At 41.8% G+C, this 25,501-nt stretch overlaps 4 protein-coding genes across 7 annotated transcripts; 3 read left to right on the forward strand and 1 right to left on the reverse strand.

Annotated features, from left to right (window-relative positions):
• The first annotated feature begins 5,136 nt into the window (after positions 1–5,136).
• Positions 5,137–6,900, forward strand: LOC146700175 (uncharacterized). The gene is made up of 6 exons (XM_085470275.1): positions 5,137–5,337; positions 5,506–5,644; positions 5,775–5,934; positions 6,080–6,153; positions 6,395–6,625; positions 6,717–6,900. The coding sequence occupies exons 1-6, from the start codon at positions 5,297–5,299 to the stop codon at positions 6,759–6,761; spliced, it is 690 nt and encodes a 229-aa protein (XP_085326401.1). The 5' UTR covers positions 5,137–5,296; the 3' UTR covers positions 6,762–6,900.
• A 457-nt stretch (positions 6,901–7,357) lies between these two features.
• On the forward strand, positions 7,358–12,834 carry LOC146700176 (F-box only protein 39-like). Of its 2 annotated transcripts, XM_085470272.1 has the most exons (7): positions 7,358–7,578; positions 9,568–10,104; positions 10,226–10,397; positions 11,035–11,343; positions 11,557–11,781; positions 12,368–12,547; positions 12,639–12,834. In XM_085470272.1, exons 2-7 carry the CDS (start codon positions 9,659–9,661, stop codon positions 12,762–12,764), a joined length of 1,458 nt encoding a protein of 485 aa, XP_085326398.1. In that variant the 5' UTR covers positions 7,358–7,578; positions 9,568–9,658; the 3' UTR covers positions 12,765–12,834. The 2 variants fall into 2 exon arrangements, with proteins under 2 accessions (XP_085326398.1, XP_085326396.1); XM_085470270.1 differs by lacking the exon at positions 7,358–7,578 and having other exon boundaries at positions 9,453–10,104.
• Positions 12,835–13,510: 676 nt separating this feature from the next.
• On the forward strand, positions 13,511–18,192 carry slc25a1a (solute carrier family 25 member 1a). Of its 2 annotated transcripts, XM_085470274.1 has the most exons (10): positions 13,511–13,929; positions 14,324–14,431; positions 14,508–14,607; positions 15,309–15,447; positions 15,528–15,612; positions 15,711–15,815; positions 15,941–16,056; positions 16,137–16,210; positions 16,310–16,433; positions 17,772–18,192. In XM_085470274.1, the coding sequence occupies exons 1-9, from the start codon at positions 13,698–13,700 to the stop codon at positions 16,422–16,424; spliced, it is 1,074 nt and encodes a 357-aa protein (XP_085326400.1). In that variant the 5' UTR covers positions 13,511–13,697; the 3' UTR covers positions 16,425–16,433; positions 17,772–18,192. The 2 variants fall into 2 exon arrangements, with proteins under 2 accessions (XP_085326400.1, XP_085326399.1); XM_085470273.1 differs by having other exon boundaries at positions 16,310–18,192.
• Positions 18,193–20,152: 1,960 nt separating this feature from the next.
• On the reverse strand, positions 20,153–25,183 carry nle1 (notchless homolog 1 (Drosophila)). 2 transcript variants are annotated; one of them, XM_085470276.1, is made up of 13 exons: positions 25,015–25,183; positions 24,316–24,470; positions 23,948–24,168; positions 23,693–23,772; positions 23,527–23,603; positions 23,343–23,440; positions 22,344–22,536; positions 21,459–21,594; positions 21,068–21,114; positions 20,781–20,983; positions 20,483–20,642; positions 20,329–20,399; positions 20,153–20,217 (listed from the first exon to the last, which is right to left on the reverse strand). In XM_085470276.1, the coding sequence occupies exons 1-13, from the start codon at positions 25,166–25,168 to the stop codon at positions 20,205–20,207; spliced, it is 1,608 nt and encodes a 535-aa protein (XP_085326402.1). In that variant the 5' UTR covers positions 25,169–25,183; the 3' UTR covers positions 20,153–20,204. The 2 variants fall into 2 exon arrangements, with proteins under 2 accessions (XP_085326402.1, XP_085326403.1); XM_085470277.1 differs by lacking the exon at positions 25,015–25,183 and adding an exon at positions 24,810–24,896.
• Positions 25,184–25,501: the final 318 nt, after the last annotated feature.

The raw sequence follows: 25,501 nt of genomic DNA on the forward strand, positions 1-25,501 counted from the left end.
ATTATAAAGCTATAAACATTTCATTAGCCATGAAACTGTGGCCCTAATTATAAAAAACAAATTAAGGATTTTAGCTGATTATATTCCGCTTTAACTAAGTTAAAAGGCACAAAAGCTGCAGGTTGTACCAGCATTCCCATTGAACATCTATTTCACCTTTCTCAATATGACTTCACGGTCTTCTTTGGCTCTCGGAGGAGGCGGACGCATCTTTCCCACCCTCCCTCCCTTATCTTCCCTGCTCCTGCTTCTATGTGTTTGTCTAGTCTTGTCTAACTCTAACCCTCAAAGAGTTTCTCAGTCTTGTTCTCTAAAACCTAAAGATTTGATCAACTGGTCCCGTAACGGAATTGACACCCTGCTGGGCTTGGGAGAGCCCGATTGTCCTGCAGAGACGTTTGCTGCCAGATACTCGATGGTCGGTTGCGTCGTGTGTCTGGCGACACTCTCGATGCAGGACATTGAACGACATCTACCAATCTGGAACCACGATAACAGAGTTCGGGCTGATTGGAGCTGGCTTGGACCTTATCGAAGAACAAGAAGCGGCTACAGCTGTTCAAAATCCTATAAGGCTGGCTGACATGATAGACAATTGGCAGGGCTGTGAGTACTCAGACTGTGTTTTGAACGAAGTATGGAAAAGATCTTGGAGAAGAACAACGGGAATTGAGATAATTGGTGACCAGTGATGGACATTAGACCAACTGTAAAAATTGGATGCAGTTGTTCCACTAAACCCAAACATTCACCATCTTCACTCATGCGGCCCCCCTGGCGCCAGCTGAAGGCCTGCCAAGGTTGAAGCTGACTGGAACAACAAATTCTTCCCATGATAACAGGACTGTTATCAGAACTCTTTGTACCTCCTTCAAGGCCACCTTGGTCCGCTGGAGACTGTTGACCTTTGCTTAACCGGGCGTGGTGACACTTTCTCTCAGCTGAACACGGGATACACACACACACACACACGCACTAAACATGTACACAGATACTGATACGCCCTCACTCCCCCGAATCCAACGCTTCCTCCCATGCTTACCTTCCATCCGATGTGGACACTGGATCAGCTGGAGGCGCAATCGAAGACTGCAGCGGTCCCAGATCAGCTGTACACACTAGAATACTCTCCCATGCGGCTTGTCTGTGTTTTATTGTGTTATGGTGTGTTGATATCTGTGCATTCCTGTATTATCCTTTTGTGTTACACATTTCGATGTTTTTTTTTTCCCTTGCTACCTAGCCTGACCTGTGTCCCCAATGTGATGTTTGTGCATTGTATGTACGGTCGGCAAGGTCTGTCATCTCAGTTGTGGGCAACAGCAACTGACAAATAAAGGCTATCTCATCTCTCATCATCGTCACATTCGAACATGGGATGATGTGAAATTGCTGGAGGTCTGTGAGCTGCCTCATGTTGCTTTTTAAACTCCTATTAAGCTGCTGATTTCCACAACTCTTTTGAAACTGAGAAATGCCGCTAATTAGAGTTTATCCTGTTACATGACACCTTTGTCGCTGCGTTTGTAACTGTGAATGGCTGCAGAGTTTGAGAGAACAAAGGCCTAATGGGATGCCTCTTCTGACCTGGTGAGGTCTGCAGCCTTTTATATTTGACGGGTTGTTACTGAAAACCTGCGCAGCAGCACGAGGGAAATATGGGATGGTGACTCAATCAGGGCATTGCTGCAGAAATGGTACATTTAATGCGTTACCATTAAGCACCTTCTAACAGAACTATAATTATGGGGTGTGTGTGTGTTTTTTTTTAAATGTATTGGTTACCACCACACTCACGGATCTGATCATCAACCTGTTGCATTAAATGGTCTCTAGCTGAACATTTACATCACGGAGCTCGAAACATCTTGAGCTTAAAATTCAATAAGCAGGCCTTTTAGGTCCTGAGGATCCAAACACTGCAATAAAAAGCAGAAGAAAAACAAAAAAATATATAAACTTACTGCTATCATAAATTAGCTTAAAATGCTGTGAATACAAATCAACATGCACAATAAATTTTCATGACTTTCATTTGTGTTTGACAGAATTATTTCCAAGTAGGCAAGCTGCCGATAAATAAGTAAAGGTAGGCAGATATTCAGGAAAGCTGCTCAAAGGGTTAACACACTCCTGACCTGAATGCTTTTTCCAAATTAAATCTGAATCTTGTCACTGTGACCCCCTTTTATTTTGTTGATTCATCTGTTACTACCTACGCTGAACACAATATGGCCCATCAACAATGCTTTCACCAGCCATTAGGACAACAAAGGCAGAGCTGCCAGTGCCTCTCCCGTGAAACGGCATCCTTTGTTTATGATCTTTGCAACCCTAGTCTTTTTTTTTTTTGCTCACTCCTTTCATCTTTTCTTCGCTTCTCTTTGTCCAGCTCTCTACACTCATTTGCCATCTTCTCCCAGTTTTTTTTCCTTCAATTATCCCCCCCCTCCCCCAAATCCCCCCTAATGCTTCCTAACACCCAATCTTCCTCTCCTTTTCTTCTTTACCCTCTCTCCATTTCTTGTTTTGTATGCAAGCCCCAAGGGAGAGAAATGGGTGAAAAGCACTCTCTCTGCACCACTGTCACAAAAGACTGGTGAGTCATCTCCACTTATGTTCCTGTCTCCCTCCTCCCACAAAAACACACACACACACACACACACACACACACACACAGGAAATACACTCACATTACCTGCCGTGCATTTACAGGAAGACGCGCACAGACACACACACATAAGTGAGAGTGCTGGCATACAAGAAGCAAAATTGAGAGATACAAGTATGCATACAGGCACACACACACACACACACACACACACACACACACATTCCACAGCTTTACAAAAAGGCCTGAAATTAAAACCCAAGTCACATAGTGTAGTTAATAAGGGTGGTTGGAAATGGCTTTCACCCATGTGTGCTGCTTTTTATACCTTACCGGATTACTTTGAATTTCTAAAAGGAGAATTCATGTCAAATGAAGACACCAGCCCACAGAATCTGAAAGCTAAAAAGACAGAGGCTCATGCAAGAGATACTCCAGGACCGGGGGACACAAAATTAAATATGGATAAAAATGGATAAAATTGAAGGCAAACATGTGTAGGAGAAATTCCAAGATTTAGTATAATGTGGTTTTGGTCTACCTGTGGTTTATGAACCACAGATGAAATTCTCTTCCTCCATCTGCTGGTGGACTGAGTGCTTTACAATGCAGTCATGGTGCTGCTGTGTGAAAATACTCTATTACCAGAATGAATCCTTCTTAATTACTCATGAATGACCAGAGTGGCTGCTTTCAAATGGCATGGGAAAATGTTTCTGTCTGAAATGTGATATTATAGAAGTACAGTACTGTGCAAAATTCTTGAGCCACACTTCAGTTTTCTTTATATTTTGCTAGGAAAATAGGAAATAGGTACGACAGTTTGTAGAAAACACCGTTTGTACAATTCTAATGAGCTTTAACGCCAGTATTTGGCATGACCACCTTTATTCTTCAACGCAACCTGAACTCTCTTTTAATTTAAGGAATAGTACTCCAAGGCTTCTTGAGGATATTCACAGATCTTCTTTGGATGTTGCTTGTCTTTTTCTCTATTAAGATGATCCCACACTGCTTAAATAATGATAAGGTCTTGGCTCTGGGGAGGCCAATCCTTGAGTTCGGCTGTATGCTTTTACTGCATTGGCAGTGTGTTTGGGATCACCGAAAAATGAATGGTGTTTCATGGTGGATCCGCATCTGACGAAACCAAAAATTCCGCCTTTGGATTCATCACTCAATAAGTCCTGTTACCACAGATTTTTGATCCAATTCTTGTGGAATTTGGTTTTATTCCTTAATAATGTCTTCTTGAAAGCCATCCTTCCACTGTGGCCATTTCTGATAAAGCTTCATTGAACAGTAGATGGATCAACTGAAGGGTCAGATGCATCTCTCAGATCCTCTGTCAGGTATGTCTCACAGAGGATCTGAATTTTTTAGCATTTCTTAAGCACATGTCTTCCAGATACTGTTCATCTGTAGACAGTATATTAGGCTGACCACCTATTTTGATTAGCCCTGCCACAGACTGGCGACCTGTCTAGAGTGTACCCCGCCTCCCGCCCTAAGACAACTGGGATAGGCTCCAGCCGCCCTCCGACAGTGACAAAGATAAGCAGAAGAGAATAGATGGATGGGGACTTTGTCCAGTTTCCTCAAAATTGTTTAGGATACACTGCACTCCATCCTGAGATGTGTCATGTTTTCAGCTAATAGCTCTTCTCTCACCTTGTGGGTGCAGATATACTATTTTATGTCTGTCAAACATATCTTTGACATTTTTCATAGATTCAAACAAATGTCTATATTTTTGCAACAGGCATCCAGTGACAAAGTGCCTATAGATATTATTTAAAATTGGTTATATGCTAAATTGTCTGGTTCGTCCCTTGAGTTAAATTCCATTTTTATGCTTGAATGATTCATAGGTCAGTGTTCAGAGACAGGCAATGTCCAAGGGAAAGCTCTGAAATACTTTCAGAAAGCCTGGAGAACTATTGGTCAAGACCACTTTAAAAAGTCTGGCTCCTTGGAAATAAAATATATAAAAAATGAGCAGTTGCTTGAGACTTTTGCACAGTACTGTATAACAGGCTATCATATGGAAGGAACCCAAGTGGATTACAAGTACCTTGCTCAGTAGAAAGTAAGGTAGGGAATGACCTGTTCATCTCCCAATGATGTTTCCCACTCACCTGCACCATCTTTCTACACGTTCACCAGGTCTCAGTCTAATTAGCCACACGCCAATCTGAAACCTGAATATGTGAATATTTAACCTGATATTTCATCAGCCGTCAACTGTCAAATCTGAGAAGCATAGTGAATAATTTATCAAAGCAGAAATCATACAGACGGACAAAGATCAAATAGCAGCTAATTTATTCATTGATAGTGACCTTATGTTTGAAAATAAACTTATTTTGTGTTGTTTACTCGTGGGGAATAGTGGAATTACAATATGATGATGATGTTGGGGCAAAGCCGACTCCAACACTCAGAGAATCACCTGATCATGCTTTACAGAAACCTGCTTGTGAGCTATTCAGACACATCAAATATTGAAAGCCTGGAGTTTCCGTTTCACACACAGTGAGGGAGGGATGAGAGCAGTGAGAGAGCAGGCAGACAGAGCGGTGGAAGAGAGGGAAAAGCTAAAACAAATAAATAAATTAAATAGACCAAGTGGGATTAAGAAGAAAAACCCAGCAGTCACCCTGGGAGGGTCACACGTGAGGTGGGATGGAGGGAGAGAATGAGGAAAAGGGCCAGAGCATCGAAAGGTAAGGCGAGGGGAGAATGAATGTTTACGACTAATCAGGTCGCCCTGACTGTAACAATAGAGGCTGATCCCTTGTAAGGCAGCTGGTGACTGATTGGCTGATAACCTTGTAGTCAGGCGGTTAGGAGGGCATGTTTTTTAATTCTTCTGTCTCTCTTTCAAACTTCAGTGGGATAACTTTTACTCAGGCCGAAACAGTGACTCAGAGTTGTGGCAAGGACAGCGATGAGTCGCAAAGCCTCCAGGAACCAGATGAGGAAGACCAGACTGATGGAGGACACTATGATGGAGATGGAGAGCCAAGCCAGGTCAGATGAGACAAAACCACATAAATGAAATATAATATAAACAAAACCTCTATCGATCACAGTCAGTGCAACTCATATGAAACAGCAAATGAGCATTTAGCGTGTCATTTTGTTTGTGTGCTTGATAAAGGGTGCAGACGATCAGTGCAGCGGTGCAGAAGTGTTACCAGACAGCACCCTGGTAGCCACAGACACCCAGGACGATACTGGGTGCCTCCCATCGTCCTCCCTGCAGACAGAAGAAGAGTTGTCCCCCATTTCTGTGTTATCTCATCCCTCTAACACACAGAGTAGGTCACACTCACAGCTGACAGATGCATGGGGCCAGCAGGGTGCATTTATTGAAAGCACTTGCTTGTGTGAGACTATTTAAATGTAAATGGGTTAGAGCCAATGCTGCTTAAGTGCTTTTCTTTGCCATTTGTGTTTTTATAGATCACCCACCTGAACCCTGCTGGTACTGCTTGAGGTCTCTTGACTCGGAGTATCGCCCTGAAACTACAAAACAGGTTTTTAAATTCATGACAAAATATATTTTCCATTAGAGGGAGTGTTGAGAAAATGCTTCATGCATTCCCCATTCATTTAGTTTTCTCTAATGTAACACACACATATAAAATAATAGAGGATTTGTTATTGCTGTGCATTTTTTTGTGTAATTTTTAAAGACTCGAATTAAATTTAAGCCTGAAGTCACTGTGCACAGCTCTTTTCTCTACTGTAATGCAGACCTCTGCTTTTCTTGAACAGCAGGACGACTCTGATTCGTCACCGCTGCCCTCTAGTGGTCAAAAAGTGAGCTACCAAACAGACCCTCGGCCACACTTTGGTGTAGCTTGGTCGTCCCACTCGCCGTGTCACCCACTGTGGGGAAGCGAGGGGCCCTGCAGGGGACAGAGAAACCAGGAAGTGCACTATCAGACACACACCTGTCCACACTGCCATCTGGACTTGCCCCCTGACACACTACGCTGGCATGAGGTTTGGCTAAGCTAAGCCCACGTAGACATAAATAGATCATCACTAAAGATACCGCAGTTTATGTCACTCTGCTTTCTTTCTGTCTGCACAGGCAAAGTGTCTGCTGTTTGAAGATCTGAGGAAGTCAAACAAATAGATGAAGAAAACGTTTCTTTTTTGTTATTAAAAATAGTGTCTGCTGTCTAAATTAGAATATTCTCAGGAAGCCTTTAGCGTGTTAGTGTTGTGCAGTATCTGCTTGTGCTATTAAATATCTATCTATTTATTACACTTAAGCTTTGTCATCACTATTCCTCACTTATTATTATATTATTATTTTTACTCAATGTTGAACTTCTGTGACTTTAACTGAGCAAGGTGAAGTCATCCTCTTCCTTTTCCTGGTCTACATCCCTATGTTAAAAATTACCATGTGCACGTTAGCATATGCTACTTCCGGTGCGGAAACTCCTGTGGGGAGCTTTGTTTCCGGTGTCCTATTCACGCCCTGTTTACGGTCCAAAACAAGTTAAGCAAATGAATGAATCAAGCGGCGATTTACATTTCTATAGATGTCTTGGGCATTTACCCAATATATCTGTAAATGATGTTCATCGACTTGTCGATATTTTTTCCCTGTGCCTCAGAACAAAAGAGAAAAGGGATTCAAATGTTATATTTCTCAGCTGTCCCTCGTTTATCGCGGGTGTTATGTTGTAAAAATAACCAGCGATAGGTGAAATCAAGTAGCCAATTGTATTTTTTGACGGTGCAAAACGTTTGGTGGACATCGTGGACATACAGTACTGCACTTCAGAGTCACACTGCTAGCAATCGTCACGGAGGAGATCGTCTGCAGTGGCAGGACACAATGTGACGTAAAAAAACGTGCAAACTTGCACTAAAAAAATCTGTGAAACAGCGAGGTGAAAGGTGAACCACGTTATTAGCGAGGGACCACTGTAATTTTGAAGGTAAGTCACAGCATACCCTTCGTAAATACTAATGTATAGAAACTCTTACCATTCATTTTTTGTGTGGCTTTTTTCACGGTTTGTTAACATGCTGTGTAGGTGTGTACTTGACTAGCTGATATCGACATAACGGGAAAGATCTGGTTTGACTATTCTTCACCTGTAGTTTGAATGCTGAACATTTGCCTGTTTAAGTCATAAGACCAGTCACTATACAGAGATGTGCTTCTGAATGTGGACGATGTGTCTTCTGCTGCAGTAATGCGGTTCTGCTTGTGTTGAGCGATGTAAACAACTGATTGATCTAAACTCTTTAAACTTCAAAATTGATCATTAGATTTTTTTTATGACACAACAGTGGTGAGTGTTCCCACCTTCTGCTCTTTGTAACTTAACGCGATCTTTCCGTTTTCGAGTTTTGGACATGATTTTGGAGTATATCTTCGCAGTAGCGATTGACCGCAAAGTAAAGCTACCGGAAATGTACAACCCCACGTCCGGTCTCAAACCAGGAAGTTAGCATTTTCTCGTGCACAGGGTCAATTAAGATTTTTTAGATCTTTTAATTGTATTTTTTCAATAAATAATGTTAGAAATGGACTAAATGGCGCAAATATGCACTCACATTCTTATTTTATTTTAAGAAATTTTTTTTAACTTAAGATCTTTAGGCAGAACATTCTTATTGGATATTCATCAGGGGCATTATCATATACATGTCTTGTCTGTTGGATACACTGACAATAAATTCACCATTAGCACTGGACAGGTTTATACGTGACTTAATGAGTTAATAAGTGTTTATAAGTAGGGTATATCTCAGTATGTTCTGTCTTTCCACTTCTCTATTTTTTAAATTTCATCTTTACTACAAATCCCCTTTTGTTTATTTCCCCTAATTCCTTTTTTTCTTTGATTTATCACACTCATTTGAGGTTTTTGACCTCATGCAGTCCAATCTGATGTCAAGGGAGACTAAAAAGTAAAACTGATCAATAACAACCCATAAAAAAGTTTCAAAAACAGCTCAAAATCCCCCCTATTGTGAAAAAATAACATAGTTTCCATTTTTCCACATTCAGTTTATCTGCTGTCATGTAAATGTTAAATCATAAGAAAAAACTGCACTGGCTCAGCTCTTCAACTTCCATCTTAGCTTTACTCCCTTGTCTTTGTGAACTGCTGTCACAATGTGACCTATTGGCTTGTTTTTTGGTGCAAAGTCCATCTTTTATGCAATTTTATCTTAGTTTACTTTACAAACCAAGACACTAAAGAGAAGCTATCTGTGTCAGTCAGCCTGTGACATGGTCCGGTGTGAAATTCAGGCAGATAAGGGAGTACCCGAAGAAAACCCAAGCAAACAGACTCAAACAGACTCAAGGAGGGGCAGCCATCTGACTGGTTGGTGGGTGAGGAGAGAAAACACAGACTTAGAAAGAGAGGATATAAAGTTTAATGGCATGCTGCAGTGTATGGAACGCCAGGACTGCCATAATGAATTAATTAAATACACCATTAAATAATTAATTAAATGTGGCAATAATTAATTAAAATTGGAATTAATTAATTAAATAAATAGTTATAACACATGTAATTAATTAATTATTGCCACATTTAATTAATTATTTAATGGTGTATTTAATTCATTCATTATGGCAGTCCTGGCGTTCCATAGCAGTGGTATATACATGTGGGGAGTGAAAAGAGGCCATATACTAATGTTAAAATGAAAATGAGTCAATTACTATTCATTATAACGTGATTAGTTACAATTTATAAACCCTTCATAAAAGCAGCCTGTTTTAAAGGGAGTGAATGGAATGTCTTGAACAGAAAACTGAGCTGGTTCCTTGTGATGTCACAATATTCTGTGCCAAATTCCTCTAGAATCTCATTGGCTGTTGGACTCCTTGTGGCTGTAGGTAGTCTCCCTGTCATTCCTTACATATTGATGTAACATTTTTCAATGTTTTCTTTAAACTACAGTGGGATTAGCCTGTGTCCCACACATCTACTTTCACTGAAGTCCACTGTGAGAGTACAAGCTGCAGAAACCTTGTGATCCAAATATTAAAACATGGAAAACCTAGAGGAGAGCATTGGGGAAGAAGAGAATTATGGCATTGATCAGGAATACAGTGATCCAGAGACAGGAGAATATTTCACTGATGACAGCTGTGACTGCATCTTAGACAGGAAAATCACGTGGCTGTCACTTCCTCGTCTGTGCTTGGAGCGTGTATTCAGTTTTCTGCCAGACTGGGATCGCAAAACAGCAGCTCTTGTTTGTCGTCAGTGGCACAACGTCATGCGCTCACCTTCTCTCTGGCGCCACCGCCGTTTTCACTTCAGTGGTCGGATTTCCAAATTCAGGAAGCCAGATTACTCCTCTACCATTGCCTATGTGAGCCACCTGGGCGCCTACTTGGAGAGGTTGGAGGTGACTGTGTGTCCTCCAAGGAAAACCCAGGCAGCCCTGAGACTGAAGGGAGCGATCACTCAACTGTTTTCTGAGCTCATCAGGTAAAAGAGGCCTGTCTGAACCAACTCGTGGTTTTACACAAATTAGGGCCCCACTCTGTTACCCTGTGCAATATAAGTAAAAACTCACACTGCAACCTTATTATCATTGCGACCTCCACAGGGTGAGGGCCCCACTGCGCTCGCTAGCCGTCATGAACCTGGAGTTGGACAGAAGCGCTTGGACTTCAAGCCTCAGAGCCTCAGTGGTGGGCTGCCTGATTTCATTCCTCCAGAGAGGCAGCTCAAAACTCAACTCCATTTGTCTGAGCGGGATGCGAAACTGCATCCATCAGGTGACTACAGCACACATCCTAAGATAATGTTTCAGCAGCTATATATCACCACCCAACTTCCAGCTCTTCACTACAGTGCTAGAGTTATTTAAAACACAGAACAGATCTCATCAGCTGAGAACTGGAGCCGAAGTATTGTGTGTGTCAATTAATCAGTCTTCATATGGAATAGTAACTTAAATTTTGGTGAAAAGTTACTAAAAGATGTTTAAATTCAGCGACATAAGACTACATTACTGAACTGAATTGAAGCTAAGTAGTTTAATATTCTAATTTAAATCAAATATCTTCTTTGTGATGCTTGATTCTTCCCTTAATGTTTTATAATAAATGCCACAATTTTAGTTACCAGTTTGCAGGTCTCCATATAAAGCTGCAGTAAGTTTGTGTTTAAAGCCTCTCCTGCCAGACAACCACAAGCTAGAAATGTTGACTTTTGGGTTCACATCAATCACAAACTCCTAAATATCAAGCCCAGTGGAGCTGTAACACTCCTTATTACTTCATAAATGGATTTCTGATAGTTTAAAGTCTAAGACCTCTCACTGGGCAATGTTTGCTTTCTAGGCTAGATTGATTATTATACTGATTGTGGTCTTCTTAATCTTTATATGGTTTCTGAACCTTTAACTTCAAGGGTTTGGAGCTGCTTTCTGCCTTATTACATTATGAGACGCGCTTCTACCCCCGGTGCTATATTTCCTCTTTGGATTTGGAAGCATTCTTTTCTGGTTCGGTGAACGTCTACCTCAACTCCAGCGTGCCCGACAACCTGAGCCAGTTGCAGTGTCTCACCAATCTGAGGCTGAGTTACTCCTGTTTGTCAGATGAGCTTCTAATGGCACTCCAGCAAAGACACGGAGGAGGGAGGCGAAAGTCCAGCAGAGATGGCAATACCCTGCAAACATTTTTACTGCACTGCTGTCTTAAAGAACCACATCAACAGGTAAGCATGAAACGAACCTTTCAAGTGGCCTTATTTTATTATTGTGTGGGGATGTGTGAATGATGTAGCTGTGATCCCCAACAAAAACTGGATTCACTGCTTCTGTGGTTGGACACAATGTAATGGCAGATGTATAGATCCTGGGTAGGAAGACAGGGTTTAAAATACCCCCACAGGTCTAATTTCCATCTCCGCTTCTTTTTGTCTGTCAAGCTGATTTGTGGAAGCTCATGGGCAACTTTGGCATCAAGCTGCCCAGACCTCAAAGTCAAGATTTCAGTGAACCAAGTTGTTAACAATGATCGCCTCGCCAGGATGCTGCTGCCCGAGATTCCCCTGAGTGAATACTGCATGTCTGCTTCCTACTCGCCCAACGAAGACTGGAGTCCCAAGCCTCTCCTCAGCGACATACTGCCTCAGTACAGACACACCATTCAGGTCAGGGTGCTGAGCAGGCAGCATTACAGAGTTCAGAGTGTAGATATGATATGTTAAAATGAATGCCTGCTCATTACAATCAGCACATTACTGTATGCTATATATATTACATCAGCTCATTTGAATTTGATCTGCAGAGGCTCTGAAGTTGAAATTAACAGACGTTCTCTCAACTTATGTCCACAAGCTTGGTTAGTCACAAGCAATGTCATTACATCTGCAACCAGGAATAACATTGCCTATTGGTCATTGTTTATGGCATTTATTGTGGATTATTGATGGGATTGTTACTAGATTTTTAAACAATCCCCAAGAAGGTTCAAATCCACTGGCTGGCTGGTGCCTTTCTTTGCGAAATCATTTAATGTGATACAACACATGAGTACTGTGTAAATGATGCTTCAAGAAGAGGGAACTGAAGGGCATGTGGCCTCGTCCCACAAACTTTACAAGAGATTGGCTGAGACAGTCTTTAGTAACACACTATGTTTAAAGAACTAAGCGTTGAATTAAAGAACAGCAGTTGCCTGATGGAGAACTGGCTTAACATGAACCTAGTTACTGAATCAAAATCATTATCCTGCAGCATCTAAACCTGGACTTCGGTGCAAACAACTTCGGTGAATCTTTGGATGAGGAGCTGTTGGAGCTGGTTAAAGTGTGTGAGCGTCTGGTGGAGCTGAGCATCTGCGCATTCTTGGAAATCCGAACTGTTGCGAGGCTGCTAGACATGAGTTTAACTCAAAGCTCCCTCAAAGAGATCCACGTAAGACGAAACAGCAATGTCAACCTGACTGCACACACAATAAAGATACACACACCCTCACAATAATGCTTTTAAACATTTTATCTTGCAGGTAAGAATCTGCAGCTTTAATGAAGCTGCTGGAGAGGAGGAAGAAGCACTGGAGGAAATGCTGTCTTCCTACCTTCATCTTCCTCCTGATCTGTGTTTTTCTGCCATAATTTACCCGTTTGAATAACACTTTCACGGGGATTTGTCGACCAGCAAAGGACAAACAAAAAAACAAATAAATGAGTGAAGCATAAAAAGCATCTTTTTTGCAAATAATCAAACCAAAAGAGTAATAACTGGCCATTTTTATGTGGATTGCCCGCCCACTAGCTGTCTCTCACTCGCTCTCTCTGTCTCTTGCCTGTTTTTCTCTGGGGTGGTGTGAGTGGCAGTGGGGGGTGTGCATGGAAACACTGACCTAGTTTCTCAGCGAAGGGTGATGAGGGAAGCAGAGTGTGCACGTGTGTGCATGCATGCATATGTGTGTGTGGGAGAGCTCTATTTAAGGGAACAGGAGGCAACAGCAACATACCAAACTCTTGCTTACACAGCTCACGCCTAACTGCACATGAAGTCAAGTGTATTGTGGGCTTTCAGTCATATTCGTTTAATTTTTTTCTGTTATTATCATTATCTGTGCCACTACACCTCACCTCATTATTATTACGTATAGAGCTCGTACATAAAAAAGGATGTGGGCTAATGTAACATTTATCTAAATGCTGGGGTATTTTAATTTGGTTACTTGAAACATCAAGCACCATATCTGTATTTATCTGTACAGTAATGTTAATTCACCCCTCTTTCAGATTCTTATATTATATTCAATAATTTATTCAGTAAAGGTTTATAGTCGGATGATATAAATTTATCTCCGCACATCAGGCAAACATCATCCTTCACCTGATTGGTCGCCAAAAGCCTCCGCCCCCTGTAGATCACGTGACCAAATAATGACATTAGGCAGCGCGGCGGATCAGCCGATGGTATGTCCAATCACCTGACCGCTGTTTGAATATTGATGCTCTGCCTGCCGCCACATTGCTACGCCTTTCCCATGCTGCTGCTGTTGTTGTCTGATATTGTTTGAGTGGGACCGTCGTAAAATCGAGAAAGAAAAATGTCCTCGCTGCTTAAGCCATTTTCGGTGTGTGAGGGGCCTTGCGAGAGCTGCGGTGTGAGGAGAGGATGCCAGAGCTCGGCTCCGGATCGGCAGCCTCCATCCCAGCGTTCGGCGGCGGGCCTGGGCGCTGTGCCGGCACACCAGCGGTCGTACGCGGCGAGGAGGAGCCTTGCGGCTGCCGCGATCGGAGGGAGGAAAATAACACATCCCGGAAAGGCCATCCTCGCAGGTTGATTTTACGACCTATTCAGCCGGCAGATCCCCACCCCTGCTCTCATAGCCGCTTAGTGCTTGCCACACACAACCAGCGCAGACTAATCTCAATCTGTCGCCCATTAAGGCTGACCATGCAGAACTGGGTCAAAGCTGCAGTGATGCTACTGCATGATGTAGCTGCACGTTAGTGTTAGTCTTTAATGCACCTCTGAGGTAATCTAAAAATGATGTAAGGGATGCTGAAGGGATTGTGCTGCAGAACCATCTCATCTTTTTGTTTTTTTTCTTTCATGCGGAAGTAGAAAATGCTGGCAAGGTCTCTTTCCCCCCCTTTGCTGCCCTAAGAACATTCAAGAAGAGTTGTGCACAGTGAGCGATTCTCCCTCTCCCCTTGTCTCCTCATTCAGGTGGCATCGCAGGAGGAATCGAGATCTGTATCACCTTCCCTACAGAGTATGTCAAGACCCAGCTGCAGCTAGATGCAAGAGTAAACCCGCCGCGATACAGAGGGATTGGTAGGTCACTGGGACATACATGTGAAGTTGGTCTTGTGCTGGTCTACTCACTCGTGGGCATGCTGTGTACTTACAGGTGACTGCGTGAAGCTGACTGTGCAAGACCATGGGCTCAGGGGGTTGTATAGAGGTCTCAGCTCCCTGCTGTATGGCTCAATACCCAAGTCTGCAGTCAGGTGAAGATGCATGTATCATATAGAGTAGTTTAATATAAAGATTATGTGAGAACCCCCCCCCACACACACACGCACACACTCGAAACAATTCAAAAGGAATAAAAGAAGCGTGGCTGTGATAGGGAAGCACTTGGGCCTCTTGCATCCTTTTGTTTTGCAGAATCACAGATGAGCTGGGTTGCAAACTTGAAACTGATGAAGCAGCCGACTGATGTTAAATCAGTGACACAGCATTTCTTAGTACTTAGCTAACCAGCATCTATGTTTTTCAAACTGGGCTTTTAAACATGAAAAGAGACCATAAAGAAAAAGCAGCAGTGTACACTCACTCTAGATAACGTTTTTGTCCTGTCTCCCCCCTCACCCCCAACCAGTAGCAGCAGATGACTGCCTCTCTCTAATCCTGGTTCTGCCGGATGTTTATTCCTGTTAAAAGAAAGTTTTTCCTTCCCACTGTCACCAAAGTGGTTGCTCACAGGGATCACCTGATAGTTGGGCTTTTCTCTGTAACTGTAGGGTCTTTACCTTACAATAATAAATGCCTTGAGGCAGCTGTTGTTGTGATTTGGCACTGTATAAATGGAATGGAATTGAACTGAATAGATAAATTGCATTTCAAACCAGCCGCTTTATTTGTTTTGATAACTTTTGCCAGTATTGCTCTGGTGGTGACCCGGTCAAGCAACCAATCTTTCTTACAGGTTTGGCATGTTTGAAATGCTCAGCAATCCAATGCGAGATGCGACAGGGCGGCTAGACAACACACGGAGCCTCTTGTGTGGTTTGGGCGCCGGAATAACAGAGGCAATAATAGTGGTCTGCCCCATGGAGACGCTCAAGGTTCGTTGGAGGAGCGTGTGTGTGACTACACGGGTCTGTCGTGTCATCAGTGAGTAAACTGGTCTTATGAAATCTTGCAGGTGAAGCTGATCCACGACCAGTGCTCCCTCCGGCCTCGCTACAGAGGCTTCTTTCACGGAGTCAGCGAAATTATCAGAGAGCAAGGTAAGAGAGGGAAATCTAAAGCAGCCGAGTGGTTGTAACTACAGATGTGCACGTGTGCTTGCGTTTCACAATGAGTCAAACTGTTTTAACCCGTTCAGGCGTGAGGGGGACGTATCAAGGCCTAACGGCAACCGTGCTTAAACAAGGAACGAATCAGGCCATCCGATTTTATGTCATGAACGCACTTCGCAATTGGTACAAAGGTGAGAAAGTGTGCTTTGCTCCAATATCATGCAAGCGTACTGCCTGTTAGAGCAGTCACAGTTGACTGATGGGCTTCCCTCCCCATGGGTTGGACATTAATGCATGTTTGGATTTGACCTCTAAGGGGATGATTCCAGGAAAGAAATGCACCCAATCGTCACAGCCATGTTTGGAGCAACAGCGGGAGCGGCTAGCGTTTTTGGAAATACACCTCTGGATGTCGTTAAGACCAGGATGCAGGTAGGGAAGCATAAGTTCTAATGAATTTCTTGCTGTCGTCTGGTTATCTTTTTGGAAACCATTGTTTTACTGGTTTGTAGGGTTTGGAGGCTCACCGCTACAAAAACACAGTGGACTGTGCCTTCCAGATCTTGAAACAAGAAGGACCGCAAGCGTCAGTAACTGATATCCTCCTTTTCTAGCTTGTCTTCGTGTTTGTTTTTTTTAAATCTTACATCTAACCTCATCTCGCCTTGTTGTCGTCCTCCTGCAGGTTTTATAAAGGGACAGTTCCCAGGCTTGGCCGCGTGTGCTTGGATGTGGCCATAGTCTTCGTCATCTATGAGGAGGTGGTCAAACTGCTTAACAACGTGTGGAAGACCCAGTAGTCGGGAGAGGTGGGGGGAGCACAGACCAGTGCCTCATGCTATGCACAACTGAACACCTCTAATCTCGTTCTTGATCAATTTGATGGCCACGAGCAGATGACATGTCGTCTCGGCCAGTCTCCACACTGTTACACATTCTAAATAAATTAAAAGACTCTAAACAAAGTGACTGAAAAGGAAAAGCAGAGACGTTAGTTGCACCAAATAGTTCAATGTCAGACTAACAGGAGATGATTTGATTTTGAAGGGCGAGACGAGGGGAGGACGTGTTCGGTGCACCTGACCTAACTTGTAAGCTCGGTTTTGTAAATCTCATCATCACAAACATGATATAACAAATGGAAACGTTTTGACTCAAAGGTCCAAATTTAGAAGGGGAACAAAAGGGAAGAAAACACATGACCACTGTTTTAGCTTTTGATGACTGTTGTGACCTTACATGTTGTAGCGTGAACACTTTGTAACGAAACCATTAATGTGTCTTTTGACTCACTGAGTACTTACTATACTGAGCAGAGAACGACAGAGAGGGCGATGCTTTAACACATCTGTGCAGTGTTTCAACACATCATAGCGTTGCCGTTGCTTACCCTGCTGTGCTTGTGGCATCATCGCACTGTAACATTCACAGGATATCTTTTCTGTGTCTCTATGATGAACTCTGAGATGAACATTTTACAGCCGCTGCTGTGTACAAAGTATTGCTGCATGTATGTTACTGTGGCATCAGTCTAACACACTGACAGTGGCTCGCAGGCTGCTCAAGGCTACACAAACTGGTCTGGAGCCTGTGCCTCTCCAGCGGATCATTTCAGGGTCTCAACCTGTCAGAAGTGATGATTAATCTAGTGATGTAGGAAGCAAATCTGCATGTAGCGCAGTCTTTACACGGGGATTTGGTGAGCTTTTGGTTGCTAATCTGGTAAGATTCTTAAAGCTTTGAATTCTCTACAGCAGCACATGAAGGCTTCATTTGGGAATATTTGATCCGTATTGCTTTATTCTGACCCTCAGTCTGAACCATTTAAGCAAATGCAGGCGTGAAGCATGGGGGGAAGAAAGGTTGTGCCAAGCTGAAAATAAGCCATATTACTTTAATAATCTTCAATCTTCAGCTGTTCTGATTATGGATTCACTCATCAAAAGGACTAATTGGACATTAAGCAATTTTAAGATTCTTTAACTGAAGGTCAAGCATCTCAAAAGCTAAAGATTGCTAAAATTGCTAATTAGCTCCTCTAATTTACTTCAGTACTACAAGTTTTCAAAATATTGGCACAATTTATAATTTTTAATCTGCAACATGTAGTAAACATATTTTTTTTCCCCTCCATATCACATCTACAGCGCCTGAAACTTCCACAGTACCATGTCAGAAGCTCAATCAATGGGGGAGGCTCAGATTTGATTGACCTGGTGGCACCACAGAAGCCTTTGTCCTCTTTGCCAAACTGCTTCAGCAGGATCTCTAGCATAACGTCCTCAATAGCAGAAAATCTTTAAACCATGAGCAGCAAAATATTGTTTGTTTAGGTCTCTACCACCGTTTTCACTTATTAATGCACTTTTTTTTTTTTTTTAAACTGTTTGGACTTTGTGTTTAAGGTTTACTGCTTTTCATACGTAGGGGAAACAGCATTTGAGATTTGGCAGTCACTGTTGATCCCTGCTGGGCACATTAAAGGTTTGGTGTTTTTGTTGAAAACCATCAATGCTCATGTATGATGCATATAACCAGATATTACTAATAAACTTGTGATTATTATGAGTGAGTGAGTTTGATTACTCTGGTCTACCAAAAAAAAAAAAAAAAAGAAACGTTTGCTACTGGGAACTTCAGACCAGATCTTCGTCTACTTATTTTAAATAATTACAGAAAGCTTGTCCAATTTATGTTTCGACAGTTCAAAATAGCACAATATCTGGGTTTCAATTTCCCACTAAAGATGCTTTGATCCATTTGTTTTGAAAACAAACCACAAGATGATACCAGAGTCGTGTTTAAGCAGATTTCTGCTGATTTAGCTCAAAATAATATGAGGTCAGAGTGCTAAAACATGTTTGAGGCACTTGCTTTTCCATTTGTACTGCACATCAATCTCACTTTGCAAGAACCAACAGCAGTTACCAATCATGCTCAGGATTAAAAATTTCCCTGATATCAGCTTCCATCACTGTTATATCTTGATGAAATCTTTCCCCGTGCTGATCACAGAGATTTGGTGGAAAAAGTGGAGAATGTAAAAAGTGCCCCTTCAGTAAACTGGCACTCATTAGCTGATAAGCTTTCAGGATGTTATCCACCAGCTCAGTATAAACCTCTGCTCAGTGATTGCCAAGAAAATTCTGGAAAACCTGCTGCTGATTCAGTTGGCTTTAGTTTCCTTTTGAACTCATCCTCAAACATTTATTCACAGATTTCAGGACCAACAAAAAACACCTTCCTTAAATTTGGCCTCACTTGAGAATAAACATTTCTTAAATGCCAAAAAGAATCACTGCTTCTGTCCGGTCATCATTGTCGTCCAATACTTCAATGTGCCACACAAAAATGGTTTTCAGATGTGGAGCTGGCACGTGTTAAAGTTCAGGTGAAAGAATCCAAGCAGCAAAATGCTTGTTAACCAGGTTAACATCCTTCACTGCTGAATCCCAACAATATCCAACTGTTTATATTTTTATCAACAGTCATAATGTAAACAGTGAGTCACTGCACAGTAGTTTGAATAAGTTCAAGTTCCAGCAAACAACCAACAGCCTAATTACATCAGAGGACAGTTTGAAGTGGCTTTAAAACCTGACAAGGTTCTGTTGAAGGCACAAAACTGCTGCTTTCACTGATTAGTTAAAAATATTTATTTATACAGTAAGAACTGCCATTACATATTTCTGGAAATCTTGCTTTTATAAACAAATCCGATGATTGGCGGTGGAGTTCATACCTAACAGAGCTCAATACACTTCCCATTTAGGTAAATAATGAATATATTTCACATGCTGGTTTCCACCAGTGCTTTTATAATAAACGATCACTTAAAGTGGATGAACACTTTAAGCTGATTCTTGAGTGTGATCAGGAAACTAATATAAACATGCTGATTTATACTTACATTCCTGTAACAAAAATGGTCAACCTGGCATTTCCAGTGCAGGCTGTGACTCAAACAGAGTTGGTGACACTTGGCTTCACCACAGAGGCAGAAAAATCAGCAGATTGCAGCTTTGCTGACAGGAGATTAAAGGCTGAAGGAGCACGGCGAGCACCATCTGCATTTACATCACAGAGGAAGGCTTCACTGCCCCCACCCGATACTCACAGTTTATCTAGTGAGGCCTAAGGTGACAAAGTAGCAAACATGGTCCTGAAAATATGCAGTTCCTTGCTCCAAAATAGGAAACCATAAACATGTGTCAGGATCGGTTTCAATAGATGCACAACCTTGTTTGGCTTTTAACCACATGTGCATGGCAACCGAGTACGTTTCTGAAGCCATGTCAGAGCGCCTGATCTAAAATTGAATTGTATACCAAGATGAGACGATAATAGGAGAAGGTATACTACACCTTACAATCTACTTGCAATAAATTTAAGAGGCAGATGATTTTACATTCTGGTTCATCTGATTGCTTTTAAGCTCTTGCACTGTTAATATTCCCACATGGGCATTTGTATTGTGACTGCATTTGCATTCTCTGACACTCCCACTAGTGACAGATACTTAATGACAGAAATGATGTGACAATCCTTTGTCAAAGTCCAGAAATAGAAGAGAACTGTGGTTATCTTCTCCATCTAAAGAAAGAAAGAAAAAAAAACGCAAGGTAGATGTTTTAGGTGTGCGGAAATGCTGAAACTCTGATAAACAGATGGATGGATGGACAGGTTGACTGGAATCATACTCACATTCTGAGACACTTGTCTTTTCCGCCACTGGCCACTCTCTGCCCATCAGGACTCCAGTCCACAGCGTAAACCTGCACGGATAAGACTTAAGGTAATTCAGGAACAGTAATCAGCATTTAGAAGGAAGTATTTATATCAAATTTCCTTCCCCCACCTCATCAGCATGACCTGGCAGGTCCATGTTGAGCTTCCCACTCTTAATATCCCACACTTTAAGCGTGCTGTCGCTGCTGCCGCTGACCAGCAGCCTGCTGTCTGCTGACCATGCTATTTGATACACTGATGCCACATGGCCACGCAGGGACATTAAGTACCTGTGGGCAAAAGGACACAACCAGGTAGAGTCATAATCTCTAAGATGTACATCTTTGGCTGTACAGCACCATCGCCTGGACAAAAGTTGTATTACTTGCAAATTAATTTATTATTCCTTGTGATGGTGATTCTCTTACTTTCCAGTGCGTCCGTCCCAGATTTTAACAGACTTATCGAAGGAGGCAGAAGCAAGAAGCCTGGTGTCTGGGGAGAAGAGCACTTCATTGACCAGAGCGCTGTGGCCCGTCATCCTGGCCAAAGGCTTTTTGTCTTGTGCAGGATTCCACAAGAACAAAGTGAAATCATCTGAGCCGGAAACCAAGCGCTCTGGAGCTGAGCCCTGCAGCAGAAGATAAAGGTCAGGGCGCTAAAACAGGGAGGAAGGACATGTGACTTTTTACAAATCTCAACAAAGGGTACCTACCCTGACTTTATTATATCTCTCTAAGGCTTTCTCCTTCAGCTCTTCCACTGGAGAGAAGAAGAAAAACTTGTTATATGAAAACAACCCCCTTTAACTTTGTGAGACCAGAAAGGTGACCGAACACACAGCAGCCATGCTAGCTGTATCTGTGCTGCCAAAACACTCTAATATCACACATTTTTTGCTACTAAAAAAACCTGTCTAAATGGTAAAATGTCAGACCGTGTGGTGCATATGTGACACTTTGTTTTCTGGAGTCAAACCTATTAAAAAGTAAATGCTAAAAAAACCCCAAAACAAAACAAAAACAAACAAAAACTCACCATACATGGCAATGATCAGTTACTAAAAATCTGAATGTTAAAGAACATGCAAGTGTTTTGGGTCTTACATGATCCAGTGAGATCCTGAGGGTTGACAGTGGCATTTGCGGGTTCAAAAGCTCCTGTACACAGGACATGGTCAGTGCTGAGAGCCAGGGTGTTGACCCAGTGGGCGTGGCCCTGCAGAGTCCTGCATTGGACACCCTGCATCAAAGAGATTAAACTAAACACACGTTTCATCCAAACACTTCACGGATTTCTCTTTGCTCTTATCCTCATCCTCTCTGTGGCCATTAAGATTTTAGTGTCTCAGCCACACATGAACATGCTGTTAATAAGTCTAATCATAAAACCTTTCAACTAACCTGCACAAGGGCTCTCTAAGAGCAACAACTTTTTTATGTTAACAGTATGTATATACTTGAAATTTAATAACCAGCCATTTTGTTAGGTACACATGCTCAACTGCATGTTACCACAAATATCTCATCAACTTCACAGCAGAAGCTCAATGGGTTTAGGCATTTAGATGTGAAGTCATGGCCAGAACGACCTGCTGAAGTTAAAAACAAACATCATAAAGGGGAAGAAAGGTGAGTTTGAAGGTGGTCGTTGGCGCCAAATGAGCTGATATAAGTATTTCAGAAACTGCAGATCTGCTGGGATTTTCCCCACACAGCTGGCAGCAGCAGCTCTCTGGGTGAAAATGCCTTTCTGATGCCATAACATTTGTCTATATTAGCATTATTAGCCTACATTCTTTATGCACAAGGAACAAAAAACAAACAAAAGAAAAACAATAACTAAATAAAAACAGTGAACTGGATTACTCATGTTTCATGCACAAGAACACACACCAATATTGTTTAACATATTAATGAAAAAAAAAAAAAAACCCATACCATATCACTCTTATAACCCTTTAAAACCATATATTTCACACACAGACTTACATCTTTTGCTCTCCACACTTTGACAGTCCTGTCCTGGGACGAAGTGTACAGAAGTCCATCTCCTCCCCATTTCACGCATGTCACTGATTGAGTGTGCCCAGTCAGGATCTTCTCACATCGTCCCAACACTGTGTCCCAGATACGTATTGAGCCGTCCTTAGAGCTGCTGGCCAAGTACCGACACTCTGGATTACTGAAAGGGATAAGAATAAAGACAACTATAAGACCACAAAGTTTAAGTTAGTCCAACATGATAATCAAATTATAATCAATACCTGCACAGTTGCAATGTAGTGACTTCACATATAAGGGAAACTAACTTCTTGTGTCTGTAACTTTAAGGCATTTCTGAAACCTTGTGTTTATTTGTTTGCCAAAACTACTCTGACAATTACAGCACATTTCCAACACAGTATTGTTTTTCCAACAGCCTAAAAAACAGACACTCTCTCCATCCTGCTGTTGAATAAGTAGTTTAGATATATCTGAACATATATTGGCTGCCTGACTCAAAGGATGTGCCTCTTCCTGAATAACTTAAGAGTCCAAGTCTGATCTACAATATCATTTGTATAACTGTAAATTACAAAATGCTTTTAAATTAAGTTTGGCTTCTTATGAAACAGAATTCATGTGTTACAGTTTCATTTCACAGTGCAATATTTCAGTGGAGTGTTTCTGTAATTGCTATGCAACTAACTGCCATCTCTATAAACACATTCATACAGATTATCAGGCAAGGGAAGAGATTTTTGGTAGCTCAAGTCGTTTTGCTTTTATTTGTAGTCCAGCTGTAGTTCACAAATCACAGGATTTATCTGCATGCAGATCCATGTGAAGCGCAAAAGACTATTTTTTCCCTAAAAAACTCAATTTTTAGAAAGGAGTAAAAGTACTGTACATTTTTTAAAGTTTCGTATATAAAATGGGTCTGAATGAGAGGTCTGCAGTCAAATAACAGAGAAATTCAGGGAAGTGAAAAATAGATCGAGTGCTCACAGATGAAGAGGTTCCCAGCAGAGCCAAGTGATCCATTTGGTGTGTCCTGTCAAAGTCCTCCCTATCTGCGCACCAGTCACTGGATCCCACAGACATATCTAGAGAAAGAGAAAAATAGAAAGGTTTAATGAATGCATCTTTGAAACCTAATTATGGATCACATGTGTTTGTTTTTGAAGCACACCTGACTGTTCTTGCATCCTGAAGCCAGCTTCTTTCCATCAGGTGACCAGGCGATGCTCAATACCCAGTGTGTGTGTCCTAAAATGAACAATGGTGTATTAAAGCAATCAGTCACTTGAAGTTCAATGATTATCAGATCATGCTGCCTTGTAGATGTTATTTTATACCCCTGGATGTGTGGTGGGGCGTCTCAGTTGTCAAGTCCCAGAAGCGCACCGTGGTGTCACCTGAACCACTGGCCAGATATCTGAAATAAAAACAGACAAATGGATCAATGTTTAAATCTAATTAGAGGTGTGATGTCACAACATAATTCCATTTTCATATACTGTTACACAACTCCAACCCAAAAGGTACAAGAGATTATGACAAACTGGCAGAGAAAAGCTGACATCTGTTCACTTTGTGTCAAAGGTACCCACTTGCCAGTGGGGCTGAAAGCGACTGAGATGACGGCCTCAGTGTGTCCCTGCAGTGTGCTGGTGCAGCGTGTCACAGCCCGAACCCTGAACAGAGCTTGAGGCTGGTACACCACAGGCAGAACTTGTTCGGTTTCAACCCCAAGAGCCTTAACGCATGTCCCCAGGCTGGACACCACCTCCATCTCCCCTTGCACAAAGAATGCCAGCGGGACTGGCTCCTCCTAGAGTGGATGACAGCAGGAAAAAAAAGAAAAAGCATGTTTACTAGATATTCAATTCAAAATTGATATCATGACCATCATATTTGATTATTTCAATCTGGGCTATACATTTACACAAAACACTGTATACTTATGCTGTATAATTACCTTCTGAAGCAATGCATTGCAGACGAGCTGTAGTTTGTCTTGGGTAATGTCTAAAGGCACATCGAAAGGTGAACCCAGAATCTCCCCATTCTCGTCCTGAAACTGTATCAAAAGCCGCTCCACGTCCTCACTCGACATGTCTGCTTCAGGTCCACCTGTTAAGAGACCATATTTTAAAAATGTTTAACATTTCTACAAAAATACAATAACATTTCAGAAGAAATACCAAATGCAGATAGACAACGCGCAAACAATGTTTCAAAATGTGGAAGTCTTAGTGGTGCTGCATTACTAACATACACTGATATCGCTGTGCATCGCCCTAAACGTAGTTTAATTACAAAGCACTCCTCAGTTTTTCAGCTAGCTAAAGTCAACGAGACAATGTCTAACATCAGTTCATTCAAGCTAATTTAAACAAACGAAGCAACAGGGAGCATGTTGCAGAGCCATTTAAAAAAGTTATTACGAAAACTTCAACTGAATTGTCCTACCTGAATATTTGCTTTGGTTTACTGTTTTGCTAGCTGACTACAGTCTGTCAAGCTAACCGAGCTAGCTTGCCGTTAGCCAACAGTTTAACAATCTATATCCTTTCATAGCCGAGCCCAGGCCAGTACGATAACTGTAACTTGTTTGGACAACTGCGTCCGGGTTTATACGACATTACACTGTAAAATAACTGTGCTAAAGCCTTACCTTTAGAGCGGTAGCGGCGAGATAAAGATTCCCACGTGTGTACCACCACAGAGCCTTTAAATGAAAGATATGTAAAGAAGTCGTCGAAGATCACGTCAGTTAACGGGTTCACGCAATGAATTATGGGAAGTAGCCGTGCTACTTCCTTCTCCATAGACGGAGTCCAGTCATCTTTACTTTCATAACGTCTCTGTAAGATCGAGCTTTCTTAAATGTCCTATTTTATGAACTGGACAGGAAACTAATTTTCACAGGGGGGCATTTACTCAAATGTTCTCAAACTTTTTATTCCATATTTTATTCCATATTTATTTAGATATATAAAAAATGGATAGAAAAATATCCATATTTATTGAGTTTAAATAAATAAATAAATAAATAAATGAAAAAATATGCTTGCACTCTCACACCTTATGCATAATTACAACTATACACGTAGTGTAGACTCGGAGAAATGTAGCCAGGATTTGAGACAGTAGAAAAGCAT

This window comes from Copadichromis virginalis, linkage group LG10 (genome assembly GCF_057382275.1).
Source record: "Copadichromis virginalis isolate Kocher_CV1m ecotype Utaka linkage group LG10, C_Virginalis_male_GT1.1, whole genome shotgun sequence".
NCBI lineage: Eukaryota > Metazoa > Chordata > Actinopteri > Cichliformes > Cichlidae > Copadichromis > Copadichromis virginalis.